Raw genomic sequence first — 14,229 nt, forward strand, 5'->3', positions numbered from 1 at the left:
ATCCTAGAGATTCCCTCTCCTTTCCCTCTCCCCCCTCTCCTTTCCCTCTCTCCCCCCCTCTCCTTTCCCTCTCCCCCTTCGCTCTCCCCCCCCTCTCCTTTCCCTCTCCCTTCCCTCTCCCCCCCCTCTCCTTTCCCTCTCCCCCTCTCTCCTTTCCCTCTCCCCCCCTCTCGTTTCCCTCCCCCCCCTCTCCTTTCCCTCTCCCCCCCTCTCCTTTCCCTCTCCCCCCCTCTCCTTTCCCTCTCCCCCTTCCCTCTCCCACCCCCTCTCCTTTCCCTCTCCCCCCCTCTCCTTTCCCCCTCTTCCCCCCCCCCTCTCCTTTCCCTCTCTTCCCCCCCCTCTCCTTTCCCTCTCTTCCCCCCCCTCTCCTTTCCCTCTCTTCCCCCCCCTCTCCTTTCCCTCTCTTCCCCCCCCCTCTCCTTTCCCTCTCTTTTCCCCCCCCCTCTCCTTTCCCTCTCTTTCCCCCCCCTCTCCTTTCCCTCTCTTCCCCCCCCTCTCCTTTCCCTCTCTCCCTCGCCCTCTCCTTTCCCTCTCTCCCTCGCCCTCTCCTTTCCCTCTCTCCCTCCCCCTCTCCTTTCCCTCTCTCCCTCCCCCTCTCTCACCCTCTCTCCCTCCCCCTCTCTCACCCTCTCTCCTTCCCCCTCTCTCACCCTCTTTCCTTCGCCCTATCTCACCCTTTCTCCCAACGCCCCCATCCACCTCAGTTCCGTGACTCTTCAGCCCACCATCGGCATCCATGCCTTCAGTGCCCTGCCCCAGATTCTGAAATTCTGTCCGAAACCCCTTTTTCTCCATCTCTCTTTCTTCCTCCAAGACTCTTCTCTTTGATCAAGCTTTTGGTCATCTCTGCGAATGGCCCTATTGGCTTGACGTCCGTTCCTTTGTGAAGTGCCTTGCGGTGTTTTTCTTTGTTCAGTGCGCTCAAAAAGTTGTTGATGACTCGTAGAAAGTATCCTGAACAAATGCATCCCTTTCGTGGCCAGGAATGGAAGTTGCATTTCATTTCAAGCAGGCACGGTTTACCTTTTGCCGTCGCTGCTCTGGCACCAGCCACATCATGTAACTGGGCTGAATTCCACAATCCTGACTGGTGGGATCAGCAGTGAATATAGCGTTAACCGCGTATATCCTGTCATTCATTCTCTTTGGTTTTTCGCCCATTTCAGATTCCCGGGAAACTCTTGTTTTCTTTGGTAAAACGCTATCTGTGTGTCACCTCGCTGATGGACAAGTTAAATAACAGTGGGCAAGATGTAAGTGGAGAGCGGCAGGACTGCACGACCCTGCATGTGCCCGAACAGACCCGGCTGCTGCGTGAGTTTGAATTTACCATGGCGATGGCGAACCTGATTTCTGAATTAGTCCGTGTCATGGGCTGGGACCGGAATAAACAACCTGATCACACGACGGTGTCGATGGGCGAAGAACAGCCCAGGAACATTAAATCGATATTCCAGCCACGGAGCATGGCCACAAGTAGCCTACTGATACCCCAGCCACGGAAAAAAACAGCCACCGCTTATAAAACCCGCTCAAACTTTGCCAGCCGGAGCAGTTATGTGGAATATATACAGGAGAACTTGAAGGCGGGCATGACTGTGAAAATGCTGGAGGATTATGAACAAGTCAGTTGTGGAGACGAAGGAGAGTTTAGGTACAGCAATGATGGGACTCCCCCTGTGCAGGTAAGGACATGCTTAACATGCCAGTGATATGTTGCTTTGAGCAAGAACATAACATAAGAACATAAGAACATAAGAACATAAGAACATAAGAACATAAGAACATAAGAACATAAGAACATAAGAACATAAGAACATAAGAACATAAGAACATAAGAACATAAGAACATAAGAAATAGGAACAGGAGTAGGCCATCTAGCCCCTCGAGCCTGCTCCGCATTCAACAAGATCATGGCTGATCTGGCCGTGGACTCAGCTCCACTTACCCGCCCGCTCCCCATAATCCTTCATTCCCTTATTGGTTAAAAATCTATCGATCTGTGATTTGAATACATTCAATGAGCTAGCCTCAACTGCTTCCTTGGGCAGAGAATTCCACAGATTCACAACCCTCTGGGAGAAGAAATTCCATCTCAACTCGGTTTTAAATTGGCTCCCCTGTATTTTGAGGCTGTGCCCCCTAGTTCTAGTATCTCTGACCAGTGGAAACAACCTCTCTGCCTCTATCTTGTCTATCCCTTTCATTATTTTAAATGTTTCTATAAGATCACCCCTCATCCTTCTGAACTCCCAACGAGTAAAGACCCAGTCTACTCAAGCTATCATCATAAGGTAACCCCCTCATCTCCGGAATCAGCCTCGTGAATCGTCTCTGTACCCCCTCCAAAGCTAGTATATCCTTCCTTAAGTAAGGTGACCAAAATTGCACGCAGTACTCCAGGTGCGGCCTCACCAATACCCTATACAGTTGCAGAAGGACCTCCCTGATTTTGTACTCCATCCCTCTCGCAATGAAGGCCAACATTCCATTCGCCTTCCTGATTACCTGCTGCACTTGCAAACTAACTTTTTGGGTTTCATGCACAAGGACCCCAGGGTCCCTCTGCACCACAGCATGTTGTAATTTCTCCCCATTCAAATAATATTCCCTTTTACTGTTTTTTTTTCCCAAGGCAGATGACCTCACATTTTCCGACATTTTATTCCATCTGCCAAACCTTAGCCCATTCATTTAACCTATCTAAATCTCTTTGCAGCCTCTCTGTGTCCTCTACACAACCCGCTTTCCCACTAATCTTTGTGTCATCTGCAAATTTTGTTACACTACATTCTGTCCCCTCGTCCACGTCATCTATGTATATTGTAAACAGTTGTGGTCCCAGCACCGATCCCTGTGGCACACCACTAACCACCGATTTCCAACCCGAAAAGGACCCATTTATCCACATTATACTGCATCTGCCATGCATTTGCTCACTCACCGAACCTGTCCAAGTCACCCTGCAGCCTCTTAGCATCCTCCTCACAGCTCACACTGCCACCCAGCTTAGTGTCATCTGCAAACTTGGAGATATTACATTCAATTCCTTCGTCTAAATCATTAATACATAGTGTAAATAGCTGGGGTCCCAGCACTGAACCTTGCGGTACCCCACTAGTCACTGCCTGCCATTCTGAAAAGGACCCGTTTATTCCCACTCTTTGATTCCTGTCTGCCAACTAGTTCTCTATCCACGTCAGTACATTACCCCCAATCCCATGTGCCTTAATTTTGCACATAAATCTCTTGTGTGGGGCCTTGTCAAAAGCCTTTTGAAAGTCCAAATACACCACATCCACTGGTTTTCCCTTATCCACTCTACTAATTACATCCTCAAAAAATTCTAGAAGATTTGTTAAGCATGATTTCCCTTTCATAAATCCATGCCGACTTGGACCGATCCTGTCACTGTTTTCCAAATGCGCTGCTATTACATCTTTAATAATTGATTCCAGCATTTTCTCCACTACCAATGTCAGGCTAACCAGTCTATAATTCCTTGTTTTCTCTCTGCCTCCTTTTTTAAAAAGTGGGGTTACATTAGCTACCCTCCAGTCCATAGGAACTGATCCAGAGTCCACGGAATGTTGGAAAATGACCACCAATGCATCTACTATTCCTTAAGTACTCTGGGATGCAGATTATCAGGCCCTGGGGATTTATCGGCCTTCAATCCCATCAATTTCCCGAACACCATTTCCTGACTAATAAGGATTTCCCTCAGTTCCCAATTCTTGCTAGACCCTCGGTCCCGTCATATTTTCGGTAGGTGATTTGTGTCTTCCTTAGTGAAGTATTTCTTCATTTGGTCTGCCATTTCTTTGTTCCCCATTATGAATTCACCTGAATCTGACTGCAAGGGACCTACGTTTGTCTTCACATATCTATAGAAGCTTTTGCAGTCAGTTTTTATATTCCCTGCAAGTTTACTCTCATACTGTATTTTCCCCCTCCTAATTAAACCCTTTGTCCTCCTCTGCTGAATTCTAAATTTCTCCCAGTCCCCAGGTTTGCTGCTTTTTCTGGCCAATTTCTATGCCTCTTCCTTGGATTTAACACTATCCCTAATTTCCTTTGTTAGCCATTATTGAGCCACATTACACCAGACAGGGATGTACAATTTTGTAGTTCATCCATGTGATCTTTAAATGTCTGCCATTGACTATCTACCGTCAACCCTTTAAGTATCATTCGCCAGTCTATCCTAGCCAATTCACGTCACAACCATCGAAGTTACCTTTCTTTAACTTCAGCACCCTAGTCTCTGAATTAACTGTGTCATTCTCCATCTTAATGAAGAATTTCTACCATATTATGCTCACTCTTCCCCAAGGGGCCTCACACGACAAGATTGCTAATTAATCCTCTCTCGTTACACAACACCCAGTCGAGGATGGCCTGCTCTCTCGTTGGTTCCACAATATATTGGTCGAGAAAACCATCCCTTATACACTCCAGGAAATCCTCCTCCACAGTATTGCTGCCAGTTTAGTTAGCGCAATCTATACATAGATTAAAGTCATCCATGATAACTGCTGTACCTTTATTGCACGCATTCCTAATTTCCTGTTTGATGCCATCCCCAACCTCTCTACTACTGTTTGGTGGTCTGTACACAACTCCCACGAGCGTTTGCTGCCCTTTGATGTTCCGCAGCTCTACCCATACAGAATCCACACCATCCAAGCTAATGTTTTTCCTTACTATTGCGTTAATCTCCTCTTTAACCAGCAATGCTACCCCACCTCCTTTTCCTTTCTGTCTATCCTTCCTGAATATTGAATACCCCTGGATATTGAGTTCCCAGCCTTGGTCACCCTGGAGCCATGTCTCCGTAATCCCAATTACATCATATCCGTTAACAGCTATCTGCGCAGTTAATTCGTCCATCTTATTACGAATGCTCCTTGCATTGAGACTCAGAGCCTTCAGGCTTGTTTTTTTAGCACTCTTTGTCCTTATATTGTAATGTGGCCCTTTTTGATTTTTGCCCTTGATTTCTCTGCCCTCCACTCTTGCGAACACATCGTTGGTCCTATTGGCCTCAGCACCCTTGAATTGGTGAAAGGAGCAATCAGCCATGCTTCCCCCTTTGATCATTGTTCCATGATCTCTTTTGGAAAGTTCTCGTCTCTGGGTCAATCGAGGAGAGTATTGGGCTCAGCTGGAGACCTCCTTTGGGGGACTAGAGTGGCCACGTGAGGTACAGGAGGGTGACTGGTGCATGTTAAACTAAGTCACAAGTGCCTCCAGGACAGGAGAAGATCGAGGGGAAAACCATACTTCAGGTACATTGCCAGCAGATTGAGAGAGAGCCATCTGTTCCTTTTCGAGTTTGGTGTCCTATCATCCTCATAGGTGGTCCCTCGAGCAAGGATGACTTGCTTCCACATGAGTTCACAGATGTTTCAATGAAGGACTCAATGTTCCAGTCCTGAACTCCAATTGAGGGACTGGAAGATGCCTGTGTGTGGATTTTTTTTAACGTGTGGTGACCATTGCACACCAGCCACCACACGGGCTTGACAGAGCTAGGTCTTGGTCCAGTGCCAACCAGGATGACTGGAGACCTGCTCTGCTGATGTCTTATAGCGGGCATGTTGATCAGCTGATCTTCCCAGTCGTGTTGAGAACCACACTGTGATTCTCTTCTCCTGTTGTCAGGAAAAATTGGGAAAAAGTTTGTGTGTTGGTCTTTTGCAAAGAGTTTTCTGTATGTTTAATAACTATTGTATTGGCATGTTTTCAATTCACGGAGTTGTGGCTGGTTTTACTGTTTCTTTTTCCGATTCCTTGCTTGAGACTGATTCTACCCAGTCTGACTTGCTTGACTTGAGCTTAAAGTTGACCGATACCAATGCAGAGCAAGATTTGAGACTTTTCTATGCCTTTGCAGTAACTGACACCTGTGAAATGTGTGTCTATTGTCTATCAACCTTGTATGAACATAAGAACATAAGAATTAGGAACAGGAGTCGGCCATCTGGCCCCTCGAGCCTGCTCCGCCATTCAACAAGATCATGGCTGATCTGGCCGTGGACTCAGCTCCCCATAACGCTTAATTCACTTATTGGTTAAAAATCTATCTATCTGTGATTTGAATACATTCAATGAGCTAGCCTCAACTGCTTCCTTGGGCAGAGAGTTCCACAGAGTCACAACCCTCTGGGAGAAGAATTTCTTTCTCAACTCGGTTTTAAATTGGCTCCCCTGTATTTTGAGGCTGTGCCCCCCTAGTTCTAGTCTCCCCGACCAGTGGAAACAACCTCTCTGCCTCTATCTTGTCCATCCCTTTCATTATTTTAAATGTTTCTGTAAGATCATCCCTCATCCTTCTGAACTCCAACGAGTAAAGACCCAGTCTACTCAATCTATCATCATAAGGTAACCCCCTCATCTCTGGAATCATCCTTGTGAATCGTCTCTGTACCCCCTCCAAAGCTAGTATATCCTTCCTTAAGTAAGGTGACCAAAACTGCACGCAGTACTCCAGGTGTGGCCTTACCAATACCCTATACAGTTGCAGCAGGACCTCCCTGCTTTTGTACTCCATCCCTCTCGCAATGAAGGCCAACATTCCATTCGCCTTCCTGATTACCTGCTGCACCTGCAAACTAACCTTTTGGGGTCCAAAAAGAGTTTCATGCACAAGGACCCCCAGGTCCCTCTGCACCGCAGCATGTTGTAATTTCTCCCCATTCAAATAATATTCCCTTTTACAGTTTTTTTTCCCAAGGTGGATGACCTCACACTTTCCGACATTATATTCCATCTGCCAAATCTTAGCCCATTCGCTTAACCTATCTAAATCTCTTTGCAGCCTCTCTGTGTCCTCTACACAACCTGCTTTCCCACTAATCTTTGTATCATCTGCAAATTTTGTTACATTACACTCTGTCCCCTCTTCCAGGTCATCTATGTATATTGTAAACAGTTGTGATCCCAGCACCAATCCCTGTGGCGCACCAATCCCTGTGGCACACCACTAACCACAGATTTCCAACTTGAAAAGGACCCATTTATCCCGACTCTCTGCTTTCTGTTAGCCAGCCAATTCTCTATCCATGCTAATACATTTCCTCTGACTCCGCGTACCTTTATCTTCTGCAGTAACCTTTTGTGTGGCACCTTATCGAATGCCTTTTGGAAATCTAAATACACCACATCCATCGGTACACCTCTATCCACCATGCTCGTTATATCCTCAAAGAATTCCAGTAAATTAGTTAAACATGATTTCCCCTTCATGAATCCATGTTGTGTCTGCTTGATTGCACTATTCCTATCTAGATGTCCCGCTATTTCTTCCTTAATGATAGCTTCAAGCATTTTCCCCACTACAGATGTTAAACTATACCTGCCTTTTGTCTGCTCCCTTTCTAAAACAGAGGCGTTACATTAGCTGCTTTCCAATCCGATGGTACCTCCCCAGAGTCCAGAGAATTTCGCGAGATTCCATCTGCAGAAGATGATGTCTGTCTTCATCGCAACAGCGGGGCGTGTTGTGAGCCTTGAATCCAGATCGGAGTGTCTCCCCATTTTATCATGAACCGTTTCTCCTTAAAGAAACGCACCTTTGGCTCCAGTTCATTGAAGAAGTTCAGTTCTGCGCCATTCTCCCAACAATGCCAGAATCAGGAGGTGGTGTGGCCTTTCAGCTTCAGTCACAAGCCTAACTAAACCTGTGCTTCCAGAGTTACTCTGGTGACCATATTTACAAAAGGATATACTTGCTTTGGAGGCAGTTCAGAAAAGGTTCACTTGGTTGATTCCGGAGATGAGGAAGGTTGACTTATGAGGAAAGATTGAGTAGGTTGGGCCTCTGCTCATTGGAGTTCAGAAGAATGAGAGGTGATCTTATTGAAACATATAAGATTATGAGGGGGCTTGATAAGGTGGATGCAGAGAGGATGTTTCCACTGATGGGGGAGACTAGAACTAGAGGGCATAATCTTAGAATAAGGGGCCGCCCATTTAAAACTGAGAAGAAATTTCTTCTCTGAGGATTGTAAATCTGTGGAATTCGCTGCCTCAGAGAGCTGTGACGTTGAATAAATTTAAGACAGAAATAGACACAAACGAATATGGGGTTATGGGGAGCGGTCGGGGAAGTGGAGCTGAGTCCATGATCAGATCAGCCATGATATTAAATGGTGGAGCAGACTCGAGGGGCCGTATGGCCTGCTTCTGCTCCTATTTCTTATGTTTTTATGACCTCTGGCAACAATGCGACTGTTGTTAAGTGACCACAATGGATCCATAACCAGCAAAGCACCAAAGTAAAGGCAAAATATCCCATCAGAAGTGCAATTTATGTCATCCTCTCCTGAATTCATTGATTCCTTGCTGAGATACAGTTTCACAGGTGCCTGGTGATGTGTGAGGCGATCATGGATGTTAACAGGTTAGCCTTAACTGACCTCCCTCCCCAGGGGCACTACTGCCAATCGTTGTGCTGTACTGAGAGAACATGTGGAAAAACAGGAGCAGACAAGACTGTGATCCCTCCAGCTGCTTCCAAAAGCATTGGCCACACCCTTGTGTAGAACGACATAGAATTTACAGCACAGCAACAGGCCATTCGACCCAACTAGTCCATGCCAGCAAACGCTAACATACCCAATTCTCGCTTACAACTTTCCATAGTCTCTTCCTCCATTGTCTCCTTGGTCAGTCAATTGCACTCGTCCATCAGCCTCTGTAAAACAACTGCTAACTGGGCATAGACTGGAGATTGAGTGTGGGGCCTTATTGCTCTGTATGATATAGCTAGTCACCAGGTAAACTCACTGAGGGAGAAGCGAGTGAGATTTCTGAAAGGTCACAGTGCAAGAACCACAATTATTGACTTCACTTTCCACTTTTCCACAATTCAGCCGTAAAAAGCAGGGTGGAAAAAAAACAAGTTTACAAAAGCAAAATATTGCAGATGTTGGAAATCTGAAATAAAAGCAGAAAATGCTGGAAACATTCAGCAGGTCAGGCAGAGTGTGTGGAGAGAGAAACAGTTTGTTGTGTGACATGACCAAAAGGACCCTTTGGAAAATGGTAAATCGGGCAAAGCAAACACAGTGACGGTCAATAAATAACCTCGGCCTGCACGCAGCACTCAAAGGAGGATTTATTCAAAACTTTACTGAGTCTGATTAATACTGTGCACTACCAGCCATGTCATCTCTGCCATGGCAGTGTAATGAGGTGATCAAAGATCATCCTGAATTCACATCTACAGTGCTCTGAAAACATGCCATAGATTCAGTGCTTCATATTGAAAGAATCATTTTAAAGCTCAGAGCAATTCCTTTTGATCTGACTGATATCAGCTAAGCCTGGAGCAGCAGGCTAGGGAAGATCCCTTTGCTCAGTTACTTGCCTGTTTCTCTTGTCTGGTGAAGGTGACATTGTAGAACAGGGAGTTGGAAAAGGAAAATCAGGAGGAAAGTGTGTTTGTCGGGCGCAGTTTTGCCAATGTTTTGTTAACTGCCACAGTCACACTGGTGTCTCGCTTGGAGAGGACTCTCAGGAATACTCCCAGCATGTGATGCCATCTGATGGGGATTCTTCGAACAGTGAGCTTGTGCTTTCAGTAGTGTCACTGGGCAGTTGCCCAGAGGAGGCAAAGCACTTCCAAACGGGATGGGGAATGTGCGTTTTTTGTGGTTAGATTGGTATCTGATCTAAACCGAAACCCAGCACATTACTTGGGTGATCCTTTTTTGGGCGTGGAAGCAAGTCATCCTCGTTTCGAGGGACTGCCTATGATCTGATTGGCTATTTAGCAATCCATCCAGGTCGGGGTTTGTGTTTGCCCTATGTCGTGCGTACACTCCTCTTGTAGGGACACAATTCTGTTATATTAAGTTTAGATAACTTAGACTAGACCACAGAGGAGGAATGTGCGGTGAGGGCACTGAGGAATAACACGTCACGGTCACAGAGCATACCGTTCATGGTTGTGTCCAGGGCCGCTGGGGTGCTGTGAGTACGATCGCAGCCGGACTGGGGGGGCTTGAGCAGGTAGTAGTGCGAGAGAGTGGCTGGAAACTATTGAAGCACATGAGGACCTGGGTGAGAGCAATATTTGGAGAGGAGCGATGGGTCAGAGGTGTTTTTATTTTTAAGGAAGGGGTAAGAACTGTGTACTGTTGGCATTCAATCATTTTGATTTGATTTCTGAGTTTGCCAGAGAGGGTTGACTTGGTGCAGTCCTCCATTGTCAGGCCAAACGTTCAAAGGCATCCCGCTGACCTCTTGCTTCTCTTTCCCCCCCCCCCACCTTCCCTCATGGAGGATATGAAGTTGGTCATCAGAAAAATAACCAGCATGAGTTTAAGTTTGAGGTGGTAAGACTCCTCATGAGTAGCATCAGTATGAGCACACGACACCACATAGGTTCTGTTACCCTCCTGAACACCACATGGACACACAGCATTATTACAAATCGAAATCGCATTGTTCCTCCATATCTTCCCCATGCCCCCTCTGCATTCATAAATCTCTCGGAAATCCACCTCCTGCCCCCTCAAACTCCTCGCCACTCAATTTCTGACAACTCAACCACAATACAGCTCCCATGCTAGCTAACATTATTATTGACTCCTTTTCTTCAGGCACCATCCTGACTTGGAAATATATCACCGTTCCATCATCGTCGTTGGGTCAAAATCCTGGATCTCCCTTCCTGACAGTACTGTGGGAGTACCTTCACCACACGGACTGGTGGCTCACCACCATCTTCTCGAGGGCAATTAGGGATGAGCAATAAATGCTGGCCTTGACAGCGATACCCACATCCCATGAATGAATTTTAAAAAAATCTTATTTTAACCCTTGTCCAAGTATCATTCTGGTAAACCTACGCTGTGCTCCATCCAAGCCCAATATATCATTCCTGAGGTGTGCCCACAACTGAACACAGGTGTGCTCTAACCAGGGTTTTGCGTAACTGCAGCATAACTTCTATCCCCTTGTATTTTAGTCCTCCAGATACAAAGGCCAGCAATCCATTAGCCATTTTGATTATTTTCTGTACCTGTCCATGACTTAGAATCATAGAAATTTACAGCACGGAAGGAGGCCATTTCGGCCCATCATGTCAACACCGGTCAACAAAGATAATTCAGAGACTAGGGTCCTGAACTTAAAGAAAGGTAACTTCGATGGAATGAGACATGAATTGGCTAGGATAGACTGGAGAATGACACTTAAAGGGTTGACAGTGGATGGGCAATGGCAGACATTTAAAGACATGGATGAACTACAACAATTGTACATCCCTGTGTGGCGTAAAAATAAAAAAGGGAAGGTGGCTCAACTATGGCTAACAAGGGAAATTAGGGAAAGTGTTAAATCCAAGGAAGAGGCATATAAATTGGCCAGAAAAAGCAGCAAATCTGAGGACTGGGAGAAATTTAGAATTCAGCAGAGGAGGACAAAGGGTTTAATTAGGAGGGGGGAAATAGAGTATGTGAGGAAGCTTGCTGGGAACATAAAAACTGACTGCAAAAGCTTCTATAGATATGTGAAGAGAAAAAGATTAGTGAAGACAAATGTAGGTCCCTTGCAGTCAGATTCAGGTGAATTTCTAATGGGGAACAAAGAAATGGCAGACCAGTTGAACAAATACTTTGGTTCTGTCTTCACTAAGGAAGGCACAAATAACCTTCCGGAAGTACGAGGGGACCGAGGGTCTAGTGAGAAGGAGGAACTGAAGGATATCCTTATTAGGCGGGAAATTGTATTAGGGAAATTGATGGAATTGAAAGCTGCTAAATCCCCGGGCCTGATGGGCTGCATCCCAGAGTACTTAGGGAAGTGGTCCTAGAAATAGTGGATGCATTGGTGATCATTTTCCAACATTCCATGGATCTGGATCAGTTCCTATGGACTGGAGGGTAGCTAATGTAACCCCACTTTTTAAAAAAGGAGGGAGAGAGAAAGCGGAATTATAGACCGGTTAGCCTGACATCAGTAGTGGGGACAATGTTGGAATCAATTATTAAAGATGTAATAGCAGTGCATTTGGAAAGCAGTGACAGGATCGGTCCAAGTCAGCATGGATTTATGAAAGGGAAATCATGCTTGACAAATCTAGAGTTTTTTTAGGATGTAGCCAGTAGAGTGGATAAGGGAGAACCAGTGGATGTGGTGTATTTGGATTTTCAAGGCTTTTGACAAGGTCCCGCACGAGATTAGTGTGCAAAATGAAGGCACATGGTATTGAGGGTACTGTATTGACGTGGATAGTTGGCAGACAGGAAGTAAAGAGTGGGAATAAACTGGTCCTTTTTCAGAATGGCAGGCAGTGACTAGTAGGGTGCCGCAGAGTTCGGTGCTGGGACCCCAGCTATTTACAATATACATTAATGATTTAAACGAAGGAATTGAATGTAATATCTCCAAGTTTGCAGATGGTTGGCAGTGTGAGCTGTGAGGAGGATGTTAAGATGCTGCAGGGGGACTTGGACAGGTTCGATGAGTGGGCAAATGCATGGCAGATGCAGTATAATGGGCCCAAGTTTCCATATGATTTGCGCCTGATTTTTAGGAGCAACTGGTGGAGAACGGACTATCTTAGAAATCGCAATTCTCCACATTTTTTTTTCTGCAGTTCTAGTCAGGTAGAACAGTTCTACGTTGGAACAGAATTTTTTCTTCAAAAGGGGGCGTGTCCGGCCACTGACACCTGATTTCAGTTTCCACAGTGAAAACGTACTCCAAACTAAAGTAGAATGGAGCAAGTGAAGATTTTTGTAGAACTGAAAAAAACCTGTTCTACACATTAAAAAATCAGGTGCAGGTTACAAATTAGGCGTCCAGAACGAGGTGGGGGGGGAAGGGAAGTCATTAAATTCTATAATAAATCCTTATTTATACTTCTACAAATATTATACAAACAAATCCAACCTGAATAAACATTTATAAGAAAAGATTAAATAAACCATCTTCCTACCTGTGTGAAAGTGCTTCAGGCACGGAGAATGCCGCAGTCAGCCTGAGGCGTCCGTTCTTCCGGCGGGGGGGGGAGGGGAGGGGAGGGGAGGGGAGGGGAGAGGAGAGAGGAGAGGAGGCGCCCGTTCTTTCCCGCGGCGGGGGGATAGAGGCGCCTGTTCTGCCCACGGGGGGGGAGGAGGAGGGAGGAGGGGAAAGGGGGCGCCCTTTCTTTCCCCCGCGGGGGGGGGGGGTGCGAGGTGCCTGTTCTTTCCCGTGGGGGGGGGGGGGGTGGGAGAGAGAGGAGGTGCCCGTTCCTTCCCGCGGCGGGGGGAGGAGGCGCCTGTTCCTTCCCGTGGCGGGGGGGGGGGGAGGGAGGAGACAGTGAGAAGGCTGCAAGTGCTGATGGCAATGTGCTTTTATTAAAAAAATGTTCAAAAATTAAACAGCTACAAAGAACTACAAAAATGGCCGAGTGCCAATGTTTTTTCACACAGCGCGTACGCGAACGCTCCAACGCGCACGCGCAGCGTTGCCGGCAGGAAAAAAACTAATTTAAATAGTACCCGCCCCCTCCCACTTATAAAATCGGCGCGAGTGTAGGCTCCGCCCCCCTGGGCGCCGCGCCAGGCAGACAAGCAGCTGCAGAACACTCAAGAATCGCAATTTTTTTTAGGCGCGAAAAACGGGTGCCCAGTTTGGAGGGGCGCCCGTTTTTTATTGTGTGGAAACTTGGGCCCAATATATGGATAAATGTGAGGTTATCCACTTTGGTGGCAAAAACAGGAAGGCAGATCTGAATGGTGGCAGATTATTATCTGAATGGTGACAGATTAGTAAAAGGGGAGGTGCAGCGAGACCTGGGTGTCATGGTACCCAGTCATTGAAGGTAGGCATGCAGGTACAGCAGGCAGTAAAGAAAGCAAATGGCATGTTGGCCTTCATAGTGAGAGGATTTGAGTACAGGGGCAGGGAGGTGTTACTGCAGTTGTACAGGGCCTTGGTGAGACCACGACTTGAGTTATTGTGTGCAGTTTTGGTCTCCTAATCTGAGGAAGGACGTGTTTGCCATTGAGGGAGTGCAGCGAAGGTTCACCAGACTAATTCCCGGGATGGCAGGACTCATATGAGGAAAGACTGGATCAACTAGGCTTATATTCACTAGAATTTAGAAGAATGAGAGGAAATCTCATAGAAACGTATAAAAGTCTGACGGGATTGGACAGGTTAGATGCAGGAAGAATGTTCCCGATGTTGGGGAAGTCCAGAACCAGGGGACACAGTTTAAGGATAAG

The 14,229-nt window shown here is 46.4% G+C and overlaps 1 protein-coding gene across 4 annotated transcripts in view; it reads left to right on the plus strand.

The window, feature by feature from the left end:
* LOC139267472 (cullin-9) overlaps positions 1-14,229 on the plus strand; it is a 293,931-nt gene that overhangs the window by 79,214 nt on the left and 200,488 nt on the right. For all 4 annotated transcript variants that reach the window (XR_011593911.1, XM_070885833.1, XM_070885834.1 and 1 more), the window contains exon 4: positions 1,167-1,685. Coding sequence is in view for 3 of the 4 variants with exons in the window: in XM_070885833.1 (XP_070741934.1) it covers positions 1,167-1,685 (519 nt within the window). In the remaining variant the exon portion in view is untranslated. The remainder of the gene's footprint in view (positions 1-1,166; positions 1,686-14,229) is intronic.

This window comes from Pristiophorus japonicus, chromosome 7 (genome assembly GCF_044704955.1).
Source record: "Pristiophorus japonicus isolate sPriJap1 chromosome 7, sPriJap1.hap1, whole genome shotgun sequence".
Taxonomy (NCBI): domain Eukaryota; kingdom Metazoa; phylum Chordata; class Chondrichthyes; family Pristiophoridae; genus Pristiophorus; species Pristiophorus japonicus.